Genomic DNA, 19,850 nt, shown 5'->3' with positions numbered 1-19,850 from the left:
TGACGGCTACATGTTCACTGCTTTTTTTCATAATCTACATCTACACAGATACTCTGCAAGCCACCATACAGTGCATGGCATAAGTTACCCCATATTACTACTTGTCATTTCCTTTCCTGTTCCACTTGCAAACAGAGCAAGGTAAAAATGACTGTCTGTATGCCTCCGTATGAGCCCTAATTTCTCATATCTTATCTTCGTGGTCCTTACACACAATGTATGTTGGGGGCAGTAGAAACGTTTGGCAGTCAGCTTCAAATGACAGTTCTCTAAATTTCCTCACTAGTGTTTCTTGAAAACAACATTGCCTTTCCTCCAGGGATTCCCATTTGAGTTCCTGAAGCATATCCATAACACTAACGTAATGTTCAAACCTACAAACATACCAGTACCTAATTAGCAGTCTGCCTCTGAACTGCTTCAATGCCCCCCTTCAATCCAATCTGGTACAGATCCCAAACGCTCTAATGGTTGTCAAGAATAGGTCGCACCAGCATCCTACATGCGGTCTCCGTTACAAGAGGACCACTCTTTTCTAAAATTCTCCCAATAAATCAAAGTCAACCATTCACCTTCCCTACCACAGTTCTCACATGCTGCTTCCACCTCATATCACTTTACAACATTACACCCATATATTTTAACGACTTGATTGTGTCAAGCAGGACACTTGTAATACTGTATCTAAACATTACAGGTCTGTTCTTCCTAGTCATCCGTGTTCACTTACAATTTTTCACGTTTATGGCTAGATGCCATTCATCACACCAACAGGAAATTTTGCCTAAGTCGTCTTGTCTCATCTTACAGTCACTCAACTTTGACACCTTACAGTGCACTATGGCATCATCAGCAAACAAATTGCTGCCCCCCCTGTCTGCCAAATCATTTATGTATACAGAGAACATCAGCAGTCCTCTCACTCTTCCCTGGAGCACTCCTGATGATACCTTTGTCTCTGACGAATATTTTCCATCGAGGACAACATACTGGATTTTGTTATTTAACAAGTCTTTGAGCCACTCACATATCTGTGAACTTATTTGATACAGTTCCACCTACATTAACAGCCTCCAATGGAGCATCATGTCAAGTGCTTTCTGGAAATCTACAAATATGGAATCTGCTTATTGCCCTTCATCTATTGTTCACAGTATATCATGTGAGGAAAGGGCAAGCTGAGTTTCACACAAGTAATGCTTTCTATAACCATGCTGATTAATGGACATAAGTTTCTCACTCTTAAGAAAGTTTATTATATTTGAACTGAGAATATGTTCAAAGATTTTGCAGAAAACAGCAGTTAGGGATATTGTGTGTCTGTTCTTCCACCCTTCTTATATACTAGTGTCATCTGTGCTTTTTTCCAGTCACTTGGGACTTTGTGCTGGGTGAGAGATTCATGATAAATGCAAGGCAGGTAAGGTGCCAATGCCATAGGGTATGCTTTGTAAAATCGAACTGGGATTCCACCCGCACCTGGTGATTTATTTGCTTTCAAATCATTCAGTTGTTTCTCTACTCCAGGCACGCTTATTGCTACATTGTCCACATGGAAGTCTTTCCAATGGTCAAATGATGGTATGTTTGTATGATTCTGCTTGTGTGAATGATTTCTTCATCTACATCTACATCTACATCTACATGACTACTCTGCAATTCACATTAAAGTGCTTGGCAGAGGGTTCATCGAGCCACAATCATACTATCTCTCTACCATTCCACTCCCGAACAGCGCGCGGGAAAAATGAACACCTAAACATTTTTGTTCAAGCTCTGATTTCTCTTATTTCATTTTGATGATCATTCCTACCTATGTAGGTTGGGCTCAACAAAATATTTTTGCATTCGGAAGAGAAAGTTGGTGACTGAAATTTTGTAAATAGATCTCGTCGTGATGAAAAACGTCTTTGCCTTAATGACTTCCATCCCAATTAGCGTATCATATCTCCCACACTCTCTCCCCTATTACGTGATAATACAAAACGAGCTGCCTTTTTTTGCACCCTTTCGATGTCCTCCATCAATCCCACCTGGTAAGGATCCCACACCGCGCAGCAATATTCTAACAGAGGACGAACGAGTGTAGTGCAAGCTGTCTCTTTAGTGGACTTGTTGCATCTTCTAAGTGTCCTGCCAATGAAATGCAACCTTTGGCTTGCCTTCCCCACAATATTATCTATGTGGTCTTTCCAACTGAAGTTGTTTGTAATTTTAACACCCAGGTACTTAGCTGAATTGACAGCCTTGAGAATTGTACTATTTATCGAGTAATCGAATTCCAACATATTTCTTTTGGAACTCATGCGGATCACCTCACAGTTTTTGTTATTTAGCGTCAACTGCCACATGCCACACCATACAGCAATCTTTTCTAAATCACTTTGCAACTGATACTGGTCTTCAGATGACCTTACTAGATGGTAAATTACAGCATCATCTGCGAACAACCTAAGAGAACTGCTCAGATTGTCAACCAGGTCATTTATGTAGATCAGGAACAGCAGAGGTCCCAGGATGCTTCCCTGGGGAACACTTGATATCACTTCAGTTTTACTCGATGATTTGCCATCTATTACTATGAACTGCGATCTTCCTGACAGGAACTGAGATGATACCCCATAGGCCCGAAGCTTGATTAGAAGTCGCTTGTGAGGAATGGTGTCAAAAGCTTTCCGGAAATCTAGAAATATGGAATCAACTTGAGATCCCGTGTTGATAGTGGCCATTACTTCGTGCGAATAAAGAGCTAGCTGCATTGCACAAGAATGATGTTTTCTGAAACCATGCTGATTACGTATCAATAGATCATTCCCTTTGAGGTGATTCATAATGTTTGAATACAGTATATGCTCCAAAACCCTACTGCAAACCAACGTCAATGATATAGGTCTGTAGTTCGATGGATTACTCCTACTACCCTTCTTAAACACTGGTGCGACCTGCGCAATTTTCCAATCTGTAGGTACAGATCTATCGGTGAGCGAGTGGTTGTATATGATTGCTAAGTAGGGAGCTATTGTATCAGCGTAATCTGAAAGGAACCTAATCGGTATACAATCTGGACCTGAAGACTTGCCCATATCAAGCGATTTGAGTTGCTTCGCAACCCCTAAGGTATCTACTTCTAAGAAACTCATGCTAGCAGCTGTTCATGTTTCAAATTCTGGAATATTCCATTCGTCTTCCCTGGTGAAGGAATTTCAGAAAACTGCGTTCAGTAACTCAGCTCTAGCAGCACAGTCGTCGGTAACAGTACCATCGGCACTGCGCAGCGGAGGTATTGACTGCGTCTTGCCACTTGTGTACTTCACATACGACCAGAATTTCTTCGGATTTTCTACAAAATTTTGAGACAATGTTTTATTGTGGAACCTATTAAAGGCATCTCGCATTGAAGTCTGTGCCAAATTTCGCGCGTCTGTAGATTTTAGCCAATCTTCGGGATTTTGAGTTCTTCTGAACTTCGCATGCTTTTTCCATTGCCTCTGCAACAGCGTTCGTACCTGTTTTGTGTACCACGGGGGATCAGTTCCATCTCTTACCAATTTATGAGGTATGAATCTCTCAATTGCTGTTGCTACTATATCTTTGAATTTGAGCCACATCTCGTCTACATTTGCATAGTCAGTTCAGAAGGAATGGAGATGTCTCTTAAGAAGGCTTCTAGTGACACTTTATCAGCTTTTTTAAATAAAATTATTTTGCATTTGTTTCTGGTGGATTTGGAAGAAACGGTATTGAGACTAGCTACAACGACCTTGTGATCACTAATCCCTGTATCAGTCATGATGCTCTCTATCAGCTCTGGATTGTTTGTGGCTAAGAGGTCAAGTGTGTTTTCCCAACCATTTACAATTCGCGTGGGTTTGTGGACTAACTGCTCGAAATAACTTTTGGAGAAAGCATTTAGGACAATCTCGGAAGATGTTTTCTGCCTACCACCGGTTTTGAACAAGTATTTTTGCCAACATATCGAGGGAAGGTTGAAGTCCTCACCAACTATAACCATATGAGTGGGGTATTTATTTGTTACGAGACTCAACTTTTCTCTGAACTGTTCAGCAACTATATCATCGGAGACTGGGGGCGGTAGAATGAGCCAATTATTAACTTAGTTCTTGACCGTGAAATTTAAAACTTTGGCTTTCATTTTGCTATCTTCAACTGCCACACCACATTGGTTAACAAGGGACTGAAGCCTTGATCTCTTAGTGATTTTATGTAAGACCAGAATTTTCTTGGGTTCTCTGCCAGATCTTTTGGTAGGGTGTGATGGTGACAGTTGTATACTTTGTGCATAGATCTTTTCACACACAGTCGAATCTCTACTAACCTTTGCTCGTCATCATTTGTGCAGTCCCTTTTGTGGTGGGTTTTTTCCATCCTTTACCCACTTACTAGGCACATAACTCTCCAGACCATGATCTACAATCTGCTTAAATTTTGCTCATAATTCATTTACCTGCATCTTACAAGAACTAAGTGATGCCAATTCACTGCCTAGGTGAGATACTGATAACTGCTTATCTGCTCTATCTAGTGGAAACACTCTCCTAGCCTTCTTGACTGTTTTATTAATTTTCATAATCATAGTTGCTATAATGAGATCATGATCACTAATCCCCATTTCTATGATGACACTGTTGATAGCTACAAGTTCATATTTCCATTGCATGTGGGCTTCTGGGGTAGCTGTTCAAGTGCAATGAATCCTTAGAAGTTTCCCAGTGGCAGGTTAAAGTCATGTCTAACTAGCTCTGCATAATGTGGGTATTTATGTGCTACTGACTGTGCACTTTCTTTGAATGGCCCTATAACTGTCACAGCAGAATCAGGTGGCTGGTAAAACATTCAGAAATTGACTTGGTTTCACCTATGTCTGTTATACATGACCAATGGACTTCACTGTCACACTTAATTTCGATCTTAATAGACAATATTTTTGTCAACTGCAAAGAACACTCCCTCTCCTACGGCCTCTAATCTGTCCTTCCGATATACTTTCTATGACTCGCTATAATCTCAGAGCTTTCCACTTCTGGTTTCAATCAGCTGTCAGCCCTAAGTCTAATCTGAGTGAGAAATTTCCTGGAGGGCACTAAATTCAGAACTTTATTACAAATAGCTTGATGTCTACTGATAAAGTTGTAACAGTTGAAGTGTCTTTACTCCGAATGCCATCTGACTTACTGTGCTGCATATTGACAGGTGAGTGTACATCCCAGCACCTCAAACTACTGCCTAGCCTAAAGAACCCTCATGTCCACTCCATGAGTACTCCACCACCTGAGTAGCTGCTTCCTTTGTGTAGCGCACCCTTAACCTATGAAGGGGAGTTCTACAAATCCCTAAAGGATAATGCAGGTCTACAAATCTGCAGCCAAAACTGTCTCAGAGTCTAGGAGGCCTTTGGTTATCACAGCATAAATACAAATTCCAACAAATACAGCACATTAGCTTCTGAAGCATTGTGCGATGCACCTTTTTCAGGTAATTATAGCTCATGTCATGTGACCTCACCAGCTGATGACACCAGATATTCACAGAATAGGACTCTGATGAAATGAAATGGCATGTGACGAGGGCCTCCCGTCGGGTAGACCGCTTGCCTAGTGCAAGCCTTTTGATTTGACGCCATGTCGGCGACTTGTGGGTCGATGGGGATGAAATGATGATGATTAGGACAACACAACACCCAGTCCCTGAGCGGAGACAATCTCCGACCCAGCCAGGAATCGAACCCAGGCCCTTAGGGTTGACAGTCTGTTGTGCTGACCACTCAGCTACCGGGGGCGGACAGGACACTGATGTAGTCAGCCAATAGCAACACCACTGTTAAGTAGGGTAAACACAGGAATAGGGAAAGTTAATAGTTTAATTTTACTTGCAGAGTAGCTACAAGAAAAACTAAGATTTCACATATCAAACATTGGAAAATCCAGGATGGAATGTAACAATATTACAAGAAGAAAAGTTGCTACTCACCATATAGAAGAGATGCTGAGTTGCAGATAGGCACAACAAAAAGATTTTCACACTTAAAGCTTTCAGCCAATGGCCTTTGTCACAATAGACAAACATTTGCACACACACACACACACACACTCATGCAAACGCAACTCACACACACGACTGCAGTCTTGGACAACTGAAACCACACAAAGGCCATTGGCCGAAAGCTTTAAGTGTGAAACTTTTTTTTGTTGTGCCTATCTGCGACTCAGCATCCCTGTTCTAAGGTGAGTAGCAATTTTCCTCTTATAATATTGTTAAGATTTCACATATATGTTTTGTTATTTTTTGTTTTTTTGCAATTTTTAGTGTGTGTTGCTCTTTAAGACCTATCAAACACATATGCACTAGTAAAATATTAAGTAATAGCATAAGTGGCTGGTCTTCTGGGCTCGAAATTTTTCCAAGTGGCTCATCCTCAAAGTAGGTGATGCTACAGGCACAAAGTAGGCGATGCTACAGGCACCACAGGTGTCAAACCATTCACCTTATGTGCTCCAACGCCACTGAAGTCCAGAGCAGGGGAATGAAGCCAGTTTAATGCAGCCAACACGGCTCCCAGCTGTTTGTGGGTCATGGCTGATTCATCCTGCATCCTTATCTTTAATCTATACCACAAAGAACAGAAAACTATCAAAAGTGGTCACTGGACACAATCTAAGTTCTGCTGCTATACTGCTTCTTCACTGTTCTACACACTAAAGTCAGCCCGCACAAACATTAGTCACACAGTAAAAAACACAAATCCAATTCACTTCTCAACAGACATACGGGAAAACGAAAAGTACACTAAATCCTGTGTGTAAACAGAACTTGCCACTACTCCTCGTGCATCTGTTTGACTCCGTGGTTGCTGCTACACTCGCTACATGAGCACTGTGTGCAGCAGTCACTGAGATTCAAACTGACTCATGTTGCTGTAATGCTTGTGGTAGCTCGAAGTTACGAAAGTCAGCTCGCACAATGCGAATGCACTAATTTAAGCAAAAACTTAGAGCAAGTTAGTACCAACTAGTCACACAGTAACACACATAGATACAATTTACTTCTTCACAGGATTATGTGAAAAACTGTACTAAACCCTGTGTATAAATAGAAACAGCTGCTACTTCTGGCACATCTGCTGAACTCCACGGCTGAGACTATACTGACGTGTACGAACGTATGTCCGACAACAAACACTTTAGAAATGAGCCGCTCTGTCGTATGAGAGGCACTCTCAGCTGCCTTCACAGGTGTTCAGTGGGGTTACCACTCAGTCCACAGCAAATTAACTGGCAGATATACAATTTACTTATTTATTTAGTGTATGGCGCTACACACATGGTTTACACTTATTACATTATGAAATTATATGATAAAATACACTATAAAATACAGAAGAGAAGGATACATATTTAGATAAAATATAATACATAAACACAACAAAAAGTAACATCACAGCAGATATTTTGTGTTACACAAGTCTTCAAATTCTGACATCCAAATTGGTGATCCATTCGAAGCAGGGCGGTGAAGCGTTGTAGAAGTCAGCCCGACTACCCTGGTAGGCTCTTAATTCACAGTCCTGGACGACATGCTGTATTATTTGATTAGGTGCCCCACAGTCACAACTAGGGCTGGGAAGCTTTCCCCACTTGTATAGATTGTGTACACATAGTCCATGTCCTGTTCAGATTCTGTTTAGGCTTTTCCATAGCTGTCGTGGAAGTTCAAAGCCCTTAGGTTTCCCTGATGGACAGATAAGTTTACGGTTGTCAGGGGAGGCACTATCACTCCAGCTCTCGTGCCATTTAGTATCCATGCTGAAGTTGGCAGCTGACAGTTGTTGGGCCAGTCTTAAAGGGGTATTTCTGGAGAAGAGTCGTGTTCTTTCCAAAGTTGGCACATCTTCATGGATAGGAAGTAGGGGGTTATTCATTATTTTTGTATATTCCTCCATCAGAGCTTCCTGTCTTTGTAAGGAGGGTGGAGTTATATGACTAAGTGTTGGAAGCCAATATAGTGGGTTAGTCTTTATGCATCCAGATATACAATGAGGTGGCAGAAGTGAAGAGATAACTCCTAATATGTCGGACCTCCTTTTTCCTGGCATAGTGCAGCAACTGACATGGCACGGACTCAACAAGTCATTGGAAGTCACCTGCAGAAATAATGAGTAATGCTGCCACTACAGACACCCATAACTGTGAAAGTGTTGCCACTGCAGGATTTTGTGCACAAACTCACCTCCCAATTATGTTCCATAAATTATCAATAGAATTCATGTCGGGTGATATGGGTGGCCAGATCATATGCTCAAATTCTCCAGAATGTTCTTCTAACCAATCAGAACAACTGTAGTTCAGTGACATTGAGCACTGCCATCCATAAAAATTCTGTCATTCTTTGGGTACATGAACTCCACGAATGGCGGCAAAATGGTCTCCGAGCATCTGAACATAACCATTTCCAGTCAACAATCCATGTAAGCACAGCCCAAACCATTATGGAGCCACCACTAGCTTGCACAGAACCTTGCTGACAACTTGGGTCCATAGTTTCATGGGGTCTGTGCCACACTTGAACCCTGTCATCGGGTCTTACCAACAGAACTCAGGACTCATCTCACCAGGCTACAGTTTTGCAACCATCTATCGTCCAACCAATAAGTCACAAGGCCAGGAGAGGCACTGCAGGCGATGTCGTACTGTTAGTAAATGCACTCACGTCAGTTGTCTGCTGCCACAGTCCATTAAAGCCAAATTTCACTGTACTGTCGTAACAGATACATTTGCCATACATCTTACAATGATTTCTGCATCATTTCACACAGTATTGCTTCCCTGTTAGCACTGACAGCTTGACACATACACTCATTAAGTGAATGCTGTCAGCCACTGCATTGTCTTTGGTGAGAGGTAATGCCTGAAATTTGGTATTCTCAGCACACTCTCGATACTGTGGATCTCAGAATACTGAATTACCTACTGATTTCTGAAATGGAATGTCCCTAGGGTCTGGCTACAACTACCATTCCACATTCAAAGTCTGTTAATACCTGCCGTGCACTTATAACCACACCAGAAACCTTTTCATGTGAATCACCTGAGTAGAATGACAGCTCCACCTATGCCCTGTCCTTTTATATCTCATCTATATGATACTAGCACCATCTGGCATATGACTATCCTAGAACTTTTGTCACCTCAGTTTATATCAATACTTAAAAGAGCCTCTCCATCACTCACTCATTTACTAAAGTTATAGAAGAGCAGCTGCATAAAAACAAATCCGTATTATTATAATTCACTGAGACAGCACACATTGGCATTCTTTTATTTCACTCTGCATAGTTACAGATCTTATCCTCCTATATAGTGCTTCAATGCATTCCAGTAACACTAACTCATCCATTTGATAATTAGTTAATTGCTGCACTTACAGGTGCTAACAAAATTCTGCATTTTGGGTAGCCTTTTCTTGTTCATATGAGGGGGGAGAAGAAATGAGGTCAAAAGGAAACACCAGTATACTGCATAACATCAAAACACAATTCTTTGTTATTTTATTGCTAACTTTCTTCAAGTTAACAATATTATGAAGAGTCTGAAGATATGGAATTATGATCATAAACTGTTAAAAAAAGTCTTTCTGTGCTTTATGAGTAGCATATAAAATGTGCTCTTTTAACACATAATTACCAGATGTGGAGCAAGAAACATTTAAAATTTTCACACATAGAATCAAGTTGCTAACTTACATGAGGATTCGGGCTGGTTCCTGGCTGCACATCAGGCCAGAAAGCAGTTCATTGCGTAAGGATAGAGTTTCAGTGTTGTTCAACTGTTCCATCAAAAAACTGAACTCCGTTTCACTGCCCTCCATAACAGCTGCGCAGAACACTGCTGAACGCAAATCTGGCGGAATCCTGTGAAGTAAAGCATTACAATCATCATAATTTGACAGCAAACTTTGATGTACAGATTAAATCCTTCAAAATCAAATACTGTCAAGCTGATAAAACAAGGAGTCTCACGTATACAGAGATAGAATTTGAAGCTGCAGCTGAGATTATTTGGACAGGCCTCAGTATTATTGGTGCACATAAAATGATAACTGAGTTGGTCTATTTCTTCCCAGCTTTACAATTTTTTTCTCCAACAGTGTATTACGTAAAATAAAGGAAAGGCAACCACTCACCTATAGATGATTAATGTGTTGTCCATAAAATATAGCAAAAGACCTGCCTCACAATGTCCACTACTCCCTGCTTCCACTGTGCGCATCCTTCCCTATCCCCTCCCCACCTCTATCAATCTCACTGTGGGTGGGTGTATTTGGCTGGCTGTGTGGCTATGTATGTGAATGAGTGCACTTTTAGTAGAAAAAGAGCAACAACTTGTGTGCCAGTGTAAATATTGTTTTCTGTTGCATGTTTCTATGCATTACAGTTTTGTTAGTGGTAGGCATGATAAGATATCCCGTGAAACATTACTAAATGTCTGCTCTGAAAACTGCATGGAACTGCATATGTCATCTGGGGGATAGTACATGTACTGATAATGGTTTAATGTTGTCTGCCAACAGATACCATAGTGGCACAGCTGCCAGAAGGCCATCTGTGTCTAACCTTTAGTGGGGAATGCTCATAGCCAGAAGGCCATCTGTGTCTAACCTTTAGTAGGGAATGCTCATAGCCAGAAAGCTCAGTGTGGTGCAAACATGTGAAGCAAGCAGGCTACCATGCCATGGGGATGCACTCACGCTTCCTACAGTCATCTGAGTGAGTCTGAAAGGGGTAACATTATGGCCATCCAAGTGGCAGGATGGTCCTTTCGGATAACTGCAACACGAGCTGGATGTGTCGCATCATCTGTGCAATGGTGCTCGTATCAGTGGTGAACGTTCTAAACCCAAAGATGAGGTTCTGGATGTCCACGAGCATAGATGCCTGCCAGGATCATGATATTGTAAGGGCGGTAGTGCCAGATGATACAGCTACCACAGCACAGATAAGAAGGCTTGTGAACCCAGGTGTGTCAACACTAGATGTTGCAAACCGGTTATTAGCAATGGGACTACGGGCATGCACATCTCTACCTGGTCTTCCACTCACACCACAGCATTGATATAAACTTCTTGACTGGTGCCACCAGAGGATCACTTGGAAGATGGAATGGTGTGCCGTGATCTTCGGCGATGAAAGCAGATTCTTCCTGCATGTAAGTGATGGATGTTTGCACGTACAACATGGACCTGCTGGTGGGTGCTATGTCGTAGAGTGCTTTCATCCGAGACACACTGCTCCCCCCCCCCCCCCCCCCCCCCACTCCCACCCCCACGCCCCAGGCCTTGTGGTCTGGGATATGATAAGCTATACCTCTCATTTCCCTTTGGTGTTCCTGGAGGGCACACTAACCAGTGTTCAGTATGTGCAGAATGTTGTCAGATTCATTCTTTTGCCATTCTTGTAACAGGAAGGTGATATGTTGCTCAAACAGGATAATGTTCACCCACATACTGCCCATGAAACTCAATGTCCTCTGCAAGGTGTGTAGCAAATTCCCTGTCCAGCACGATCTCTGGACTTGTCTACAGTTGAGTACATGTGGAATATGATGGGATGAGAAGTGACTTAAACAACTCATCAACCAACAACTCATACAAAACTATGTGAAAAGGTTGAGAAGGCATCATGTAACATATCCCAAAAACACAGTATTTTCCATCTGCACAATTGCTCAGATACTAAAATGTAAACGTTCACAGCCGGAAATATCATGTCCATTATAATTATCCGGGCTGTTATGCCGTGGTCGGTTGATGAATGCTGTGGTGATTCCCAACGTTTCGTCTCCGACTGCGGGAGACATCTTCAAGGGGGTCCGTAGCTTGATGGAAGATCCAACACACACACTGGCTCGCTACTGACGCTCAGTAGCGAGCCAGTGTGTGTGTTGGATCTTCCATCAAGCTACGGACCCCCTTGAAGATGTCTCCCGCAGTCGGAGACGAAACGTTGGGAATCACCACAGCATTCATCAACCGACCACGGCATAACAGCCCGGATAATTATAATGGACATAATTGGTCAGATGCCAGAGTCAACACATGCATTGCTGCCTGTGGAGGCTACACCACATACTAAACACAGATATTTCAGCGTGGGTCAATACATGGTACCTAAGAACCACTTGTGCTATTGATCTGTAAATGTAATCAGTTCATGTAATCACTATGCACTGTTGCAGCTATAAATCTCGAATGAATTGGAAACCTCCAAAAGAGTGTACTATTTTTTTCTGCCAGTATATTTTGTGTATGCAGATATTGTAGCATGCATGCCCCAGGGGAGCCAACACAAACGCTGCAGTCTGTCTGCACTTTTTCAGTGGGTGGGGCCACACACCACACAGTTTTGACTCCTCTAGTGGTGCGCTATGGTATTGTGGCATTGGCACTGCAGGATTGGAGACATGTACCTGCACACAAACAATTAATTGTGTGACTTCATTTTTTCAAGGTGATAATGAAAATTGTATAACTATCCATTGTGATACGTACCAGGAATGGTGCCGGAGTGAGTAGTTGTCAATAGGTTCCCAGGACAAGTCTGTTGGCAAGAGTCTTCACATTTATACAAATTATAATGTGGAGAAATGGGAAAGAGCACAGAGTCTGAGTTGATAATGCACTGGCTGCAAAGGTGGGAGAAGTTTTTCTGAGTGATGGTGCGAGAATAGTCTGTAATGTGGGCCTCATGTATGTTTCAGAGGGAAGAAGACAATGACAGCAGCAGCAGCAGCAGCAGCTGCAGCAGTAGCAACAACAACAAAAACAACCTGGGTTAAATGGATAAATAACAATTTGGGAAGAAACAACATAAGACAAGAAAAAACTAAAAGAAGAATTTTTAAGAAAGTAAAATGGAGGATTCCAGTGTAGGGGCAACAGATGATGAGGCACTGAAATTGTCTATAGTCTGTGGAAGGCCCAAATTAAATGACTTTTTTTTAAGAATGGAAAATGTGTACTTGAGTCAGATGCAACCATAAGGTTTTCCATAATGGATTTGTTGTATGAAGACTATTCATGAAGTTCCATTAATTTACTAATAAAAAAACACCAGGAAATTGAGAAGTTTCTTTCACAAAGCTACAGCTGTCAGCTATTTTTATACTTAATTGCTTCCTATGTTAAGGCACTTGCCATACTGAAGAATGAGCTTTTCAATACTCTCATTGGAGAATTCTGCAACCTGTGACCTAAGCCATGATTTGACACTCACGTTTAACTGGTTATCATCTTCAAACCACTGCGATCTTGGCTTATGTTGCATCTTCAAAAACAAGTGAAAATCACTGGCTGACAAATCAGGATAATACAGAAGATGATCAAACAATTCTCAACATTTTAAGCAACATCTGAATGTGTGCAGCAGGACGACATATGTGGCCTAGCATTATTGTGCACAAAAATGACGACAGAACTCAATATCCCACATCTTTCATTATGGATGATTCTTCTGATTAATTTAGGGCTTCACTGTACGTTTCAGAGTTTAATGTAGTGTCACTTTTCACAAAATCAACAAGGAGTATTGGCTACATTTTTGTGCACAACAGTACAAAATATACTGTATCACTTCTACATGTCTCCATTACAGACAAATGATGTTTGTCAGTGTCAGATATAAATTACATTGGATAGTTAATAAATGTGAATACCATAACTTGTTTGTGTGTGCATGTGATTAGGAGGCTGCATGTTGCGTTTTGACGAGCCTGACAGCTGGTTCCTGCCACACGAACCTGCGGGCGTAGCAGAAGCACGGTTCCAGACTGAAGCGCCTAAAACCGCTCGGCCACAACGGCCAGCCTGCTATAGTGGTGTACATGTTTAGTGCTGTTACCAGATCTTCTAGGATATGTAAGTGGTATGAACATCAGATATTGGGTGATCATTGTGAAGGGCACAAAGGTGGCACATACCAGTATGAGAATGTGCTCTCAGCACCTGAGAAGAGTCTGAAAGAAACCTCACTGTGAGACTCCATTTGGCCGACTGGTCAAATCGTGCAGTATCCTGATATCTGGGACACTCGGATGTGACAGTGGCCCAAAGTTTAACTGCACAGGAACATGTGGGCAGGCGTACTGCTCTTCAAGGTCCAGTTAACCATGCCTGCCCACCACAAAGGCGGATTGCTGTATTGTCACCGGGCACATTGTAACCCCTCACATCTGCATCTGACATATCAGAACAAGTAATTGGCCTCCCTGCAACATTCTGTGACACCCCGCAGCATTGGTCAGGGACTAGCAGCAGCTGACCTATGGTCTTGCTGTTCAACGCACAGGCTACTACGAGGGTTGGAACTTAAATAGTGGCAAATATCTATTCACAACCAATACTAAGAGTTACATGTTTGCAACTGTTACTGACCTCCAAAGTAGTCACCAATGTTGTGTAGAACCCGTTGCCAGTGATGTGGAAAGCGTAGTATACTGTTAGCAGAGCCTGTTCTGTTGATGGTGCCAATGGAGCGGTCTACTGCCTGTCAAATCTCTGGAACAGTTCTGAAGCGAAGGCCACAAAGTGGTTCCTTCATCTTCAGAATCAAATCAAAGTCACAATGACTTAAGTCCAGGGAGTTTGGTGGATGGTACAGTACTCCCCAGTCCCATCGACAGAACAGACCAGCCACAGCTCGCACTGTATGTGCCCGCACATTGTCGTGCAAAATGATGGGTGGGTTGTGTAGAAAGTGTCGCCACTTTTTTCGCAAAGCTGGTCACAGGTGATGCTCCAAAAATGCACAGTAATACTGTGCACTGACTGTCTGCCATAAAGGAACATAATGTGTTAGGATAACACCATTACAGTCGTACATGAGGATCACCATAACTTTAGACCACTCCATTCGCACCATCAACAGAACAGGCTTTACTAACGGTATTCTACACCTTCCATATCGCTGGCAATGGGCTCTACATAACACTGGTGACTACTTTCAAGGACAGTAACAGATGCAAATATGTAACTCTTTTGTATCGGTCATGAATAAATAGTTACCACTATTTAAGTTCCAAGCCTCATATTAGTAACACAACAAAAACAGCTGCATTTGGAAAAGTACAGTGACCAAGATGCACAGATTGCTGGAAAACTGTATCGCATTGTGTTTTGTGACATATCGTGGTTTTGCAATATGCCAGATGACCACTGTCGGCGAATACGGCAGCAACCTGCGGAGATAGCCCAGTCTTCCAATGTTTCAGAGAGGCACAGCTGTGTTACTCCTGGTGTATAGTGTGGGCAGCCATTGGGTATGATTCGAGGCCCCAGCTGATAGTGATAGAGGGACCTTTGATAGCACAGCAGTACAGCACGGACATCCTGCATCCTCACTCTTTACCCCTTGTCAACAGTATTATAGTGCCATTTGTCAACAGGACAGTGCTCATCCACACATGGCATGTGTGTCTATGAACTGTCTGCACATTATCGAGGTACTGCTGTGGGATGCATGATGCCCAGATCTGTCCCTGTTGAACATGTCTGGGATCAGCCACAACTGATGTTGGCCAGACTGCCTCAGAAGAGGATACAGTAGCTTTATGACAACCTTCCCAACTGAATCAGAGCATGTAAACAGACCTGAGTGGGTATAACATCATACCGATACTGTGTGCCAGATTGAGATTCGAACTCGGGACCTTTGCCTTTCGCAGGCAAGTGCTCTACTAACTGAGCTACCGGAGTATGACTCACTACCTGTCCTTACAGGTTAACTTCAGCCAGTACCTCATCTCCTACCTTCCAAACTTAACAGAATCTCTCCTGCAAAACTTTTAAGGCTAGCACTCCTGGAAGAAAGGATATTGCGGAGTTAAAATTTCATTCTGGAAGCATCCTCTGCACTGTGGCTGAGCAGTGTCACCACTACATCCCTTCTTCCAGAAGTGCTAGTCTTACAAGTTTTACAGAAGAGCTTCTATGAAGTTTGGAAGGTCATGAGTAGTGCTCGAGTAGCTCAGTCGGTAGACCACTTGCCCACGAAAGGCAAAGGTCCAAGTTTGAGTCTCGGTCCAGCAAACTGTTGTTATCTACCAGGAAGTTTCACATTTGCGCAAACTCTGCTGCACAGTGACATTCAGTCTGGTATCACACCGATAAGTGGGTTCATCCTGCCAAGTCCTTTGTAAATTCGACTTGATTTTGTAATCATTGAAATAATATCCCATACTGTTCCAACCCATGAAAATTCATTCCATTTCCGCTTCCCATTGTGGGTGCTTCACTTTTTTATGTTGGACAGTGTTAAAACAGAGCCAATAGTGAAAACAAATTTTAAAACTCCTTCAAAAATGTATTTTTCATATCTGCTTGTATACGAGGTCTTATCAAAAAGTAATGGGAGTTTTTCTTTTTTTTTACAGAATCTATTTATTCCTCAACATCAACTTTGTCCCCTTCAAAGTAATCCACCTCAGGTACAATACACAAGGGCCAGTACTTTCTCCAATCTCGGAATCACTTCTGGAATTCACTTTTTGTTGGGGTGTTCAGCTCCTCCAGCGATTCTGTTTTTATCTCATTAATGGTGGCAAAATTACATCCTTTTATGGTTCTCTGCAACATTGGGAATAGAAAAAAGGCACAGGAGGCAATGACTGGCCAAAAAATCACATGCAAGCATTGAGGTATGAGTGGGAGCATTATTGTGAAGCAGTTTCCACAGCAATTTTACCATAATTCTGGTTGTTATCTTCAGATTGCTTCAAATGAATGGTGCATAGCTTCTAGGTAGTATTCCTTACTGACTGTACAACTATAAGGCAGGAACTCATGATACACTATCACATTGTAATCAAAGAAAACAGTGAGAAAAAACTTTGCAAGTAATTGAACTTGTCAAATGTTTTTCAGTCTTGAAAATTGGGCCTTGGGTTTCATCGTCAGACCCATATACACATGTTTCAGTACCTATTATAACCTTCTTTAGAAGTTCTGGATCATTGTTGACTTTAATCAGCAAACGATGTTTATAAGTCATCATGTTTTATCAAAATTCAACAATTTAGGAGCCAACTTTGCTGCTACACGTATCATACAAAAAAAAGCTTGGCATGAACCAAAGGATATGTTGACATCAGCAACAACCTCTGTGATGATAATTCAGAAACTTTTCAGAACCATTTCCTTCACTGCTCTCATACTGTCATCAGTAATTGATCTGCTGGCACGTTCAGGGCAGTCATCGTCTTCTGTCTTCTTAACCCTCTTTGAAACTTTTATACCACTTGTAAACTCTTATATTACTCATAGCAGATTCGCCAAAAACCACAGTCTACATTTTGAATGTGGTGCTGCATTTTATTCCATTTTTCAGGCAAAATTTAAAGCAAATTCGGTGATCCATATTTTGAGTAAAAATTCACTGAGCGTTCAGAAACATAAAATATTTTCTACTATCAACAATGAACTAAATATTCAAAGCAGCTGAAAATACAAACACATATTGGGAATATAAGTACCAACAAGATAAAAAAAATACTGAAAATCGGATGCATAAAGCCTGTGAAATTAAAAAATTCCTGTTACTTTTTGACCACATTTGTATACTCCACCCAATAAGAGAGATGACCAAGGATGCTGAAAAGTTATACACGAATAATAGAATATTCAACTAAAAATTAATGTTCATCATTCAACTGCAGAGATAATCTTACAGATAAGCGAAACTATAAATTTAGCAAGTTAGGGAGGAAGGGCTAAAATGGACAACGAGGAAAGAAATATACTGACAAGTAATTGTTAGGTGCTGCCATCCACTGAGCAAAATACTCCCGTGCCCAGTCGCTGTGAGTCTGTAGCCGGACGAGCCGCGAGAGTGCGAGCGCACGCAGCTGCTTCGTCGGGAGGGAGTCCCCGGGCCGCGGACGAGTGTTCAGTTGCTGCGTCAGTGGCTCCAGCACACTCTGCACGTACCTCTGCAACCAACATGTGCAGCATAACATTCACTTCACAACAATTAATAACTTTGTGTAATAATATAGGGAGTCTCATTTATCCTAATCATCTCAGACACAAATAACTTTCTATTCCAGAAGCTAAACAAAAAGTGTATCGAACAAATGTTCCTTAGCTATGACTGCCCTTCTGCTAGTCCCTCTCTAAATATACAGAGGGTCTCTCTGAGGCCTTCACAGACCAAAATTATCCTCCCAACCTTGTACAGAAACAGATCTACTGTGCCTTATCTCTCCAGTCATCCACAGAGAGCATTCCTCACGTGACTCAATACCACGCAGTACTGTAGCAACTGAAACACATTCTCCACCAGAATTTCGACTACCTCTAATGTCCTGAAATGAGGAGTGCCCTCCCTAACATCCTTCCCACTCCTCCTGAACCTACACAATATCCTCATCCATCCCTACTCTGCCCCTGCTCATGGGTGATATCCCTGTAATAGACCTACATGCAAAACGTGTCCCATACATCCGCCCACCAACACCTAACTCCAGTCCAATCTCAAGCATCACTACCCATCAAAGGCAGAGCTGCTGTGAAAGCAGTCATGTGATCTACAAGCTAAGCTGCAACCACTATGCTGCATTCTGCTTAGACATAACAACCAACAAACTGTCTGTCCGCATAAATGGCCACCGACAAACAGTGGCCGAGAAATAGTTGAACCATTCAGTTGCTGAGTACACTGAACAATGCAACCTTCTTCATTGTAATGATTGTTTCAGAGCCTATGCCATCTGGATCCTTCCTACGAACAACAGCTCTTCTGAATCGTACAGGTAGGAATTCTCCCTGCACTTATCCTACATTCCTGTAGCCCCCCTGGCCTAAACTTTTGCTAGTTACTATCCTTCACACGCCTATCCCCTTTGCTGTTACCTCTCCTGCGCTACACAGCCTTCTGTTCCACCAGGACACCCCACTCCCCACCACCCGCCATCTGACACCTAACTTCCATAATGCAGCTAGCTGCCCTATCCTGTCCCCACCATGTCCCTGTATGCGCCTACAAGTACCATGCCCCATCCCTCCCACTTCCCGCCCAGCATTCTCCTTACTTTCACAAACCAGACTGCTTTTCCCACCATTCACAATTGCTCGCAGTCTTGCCGGGCCATGGTCGTGTGTGTGTGTGTGTGTGTGTGTGTGTGTCTTCAGAAGATGGACTTTTGACCAAAATATTTTTTGTTTAGCAGTCTGTTTGTTGTGTCTGTCTGCAACTCAACAAGTAACAATCCATCCTTTTCATAATATTGTCATTTTTAGTAACTTTTGTTTATTACAAAGATATGAACAGTAGTTCAGCTTTTTTACACAGACCACTATATTTTCTTATTCAGCAATCCATTTCTTCTCCTAAGGATCTGTTGAAAAATATATCATACTGTGCCATTCACATAAGCATGACATTATTAAAAATGTAACACAAAATTAGCTTTGACCACCCAGTACTAGCTCAGATTTCAGGAACACAAGGCAGCATAACTTATCCACTTCCTGGAGCTAACAGAAAACAAACAAAACTAAAGGAAAATTGTTGTGACTCGCCGATCATTCAAAGCGCCGCCACACAATTACGCGCATCCTCTACGTGCGGCGCTGTCTGCCAGCCGTGCAGCAGCTGTGCCACCTAAGCGGCCAGCCGAGTAGCGGCTGCTAGACTGGGACTCAGTGTTCATTCGAATGCTAACGTGTACACATGTATTGCTTGTCAACTTACTCTGTGACTTATATGTGTTGTGTCGTTCTGAAATATATGTGTTAAACTTGACGTTATAACAATTGGCGACGAGGTAGTGGATTTTTCCTTATCA

At 42.2% G+C, this 19,850-nt stretch overlaps 1 protein-coding gene across 1 annotated transcript in view; it reads right to left on the bottom strand.

Annotated features, from left to right (window-relative positions):
- Positions 1 to 19,850, bottom strand: part of LOC126109466 (aminopeptidase Ey-like) — a 261,112-nt gene that overhangs the window by 36,111 nt on the left and 205,151 nt on the right. Inside the window, exons 16-17 of the mRNA XM_049914495.1 lie at positions 17,809 to 17,993; positions 9,758 to 9,925 (exon numbers count right to left, since the gene is read on the bottom strand). Of these exons, the coding sequence (XP_049770452.1) occupies positions 9,758 to 9,925; positions 17,809 to 17,993 (353 nt within the window). The remainder of the gene's footprint in view (positions 1 to 9,757; positions 9,926 to 17,808; positions 17,994 to 19,850) is intronic.

Source organism: Schistocerca cancellata, chromosome 12, assembly GCF_023864275.1.
Source record: "Schistocerca cancellata isolate TAMUIC-IGC-003103 chromosome 12, iqSchCanc2.1, whole genome shotgun sequence".
NCBI lineage: Eukaryota > Metazoa > Arthropoda > Insecta > Orthoptera > Acrididae > Schistocerca > Schistocerca cancellata.
This window is presented reverse-complemented; position numbering and strand designations above follow the sequence as displayed.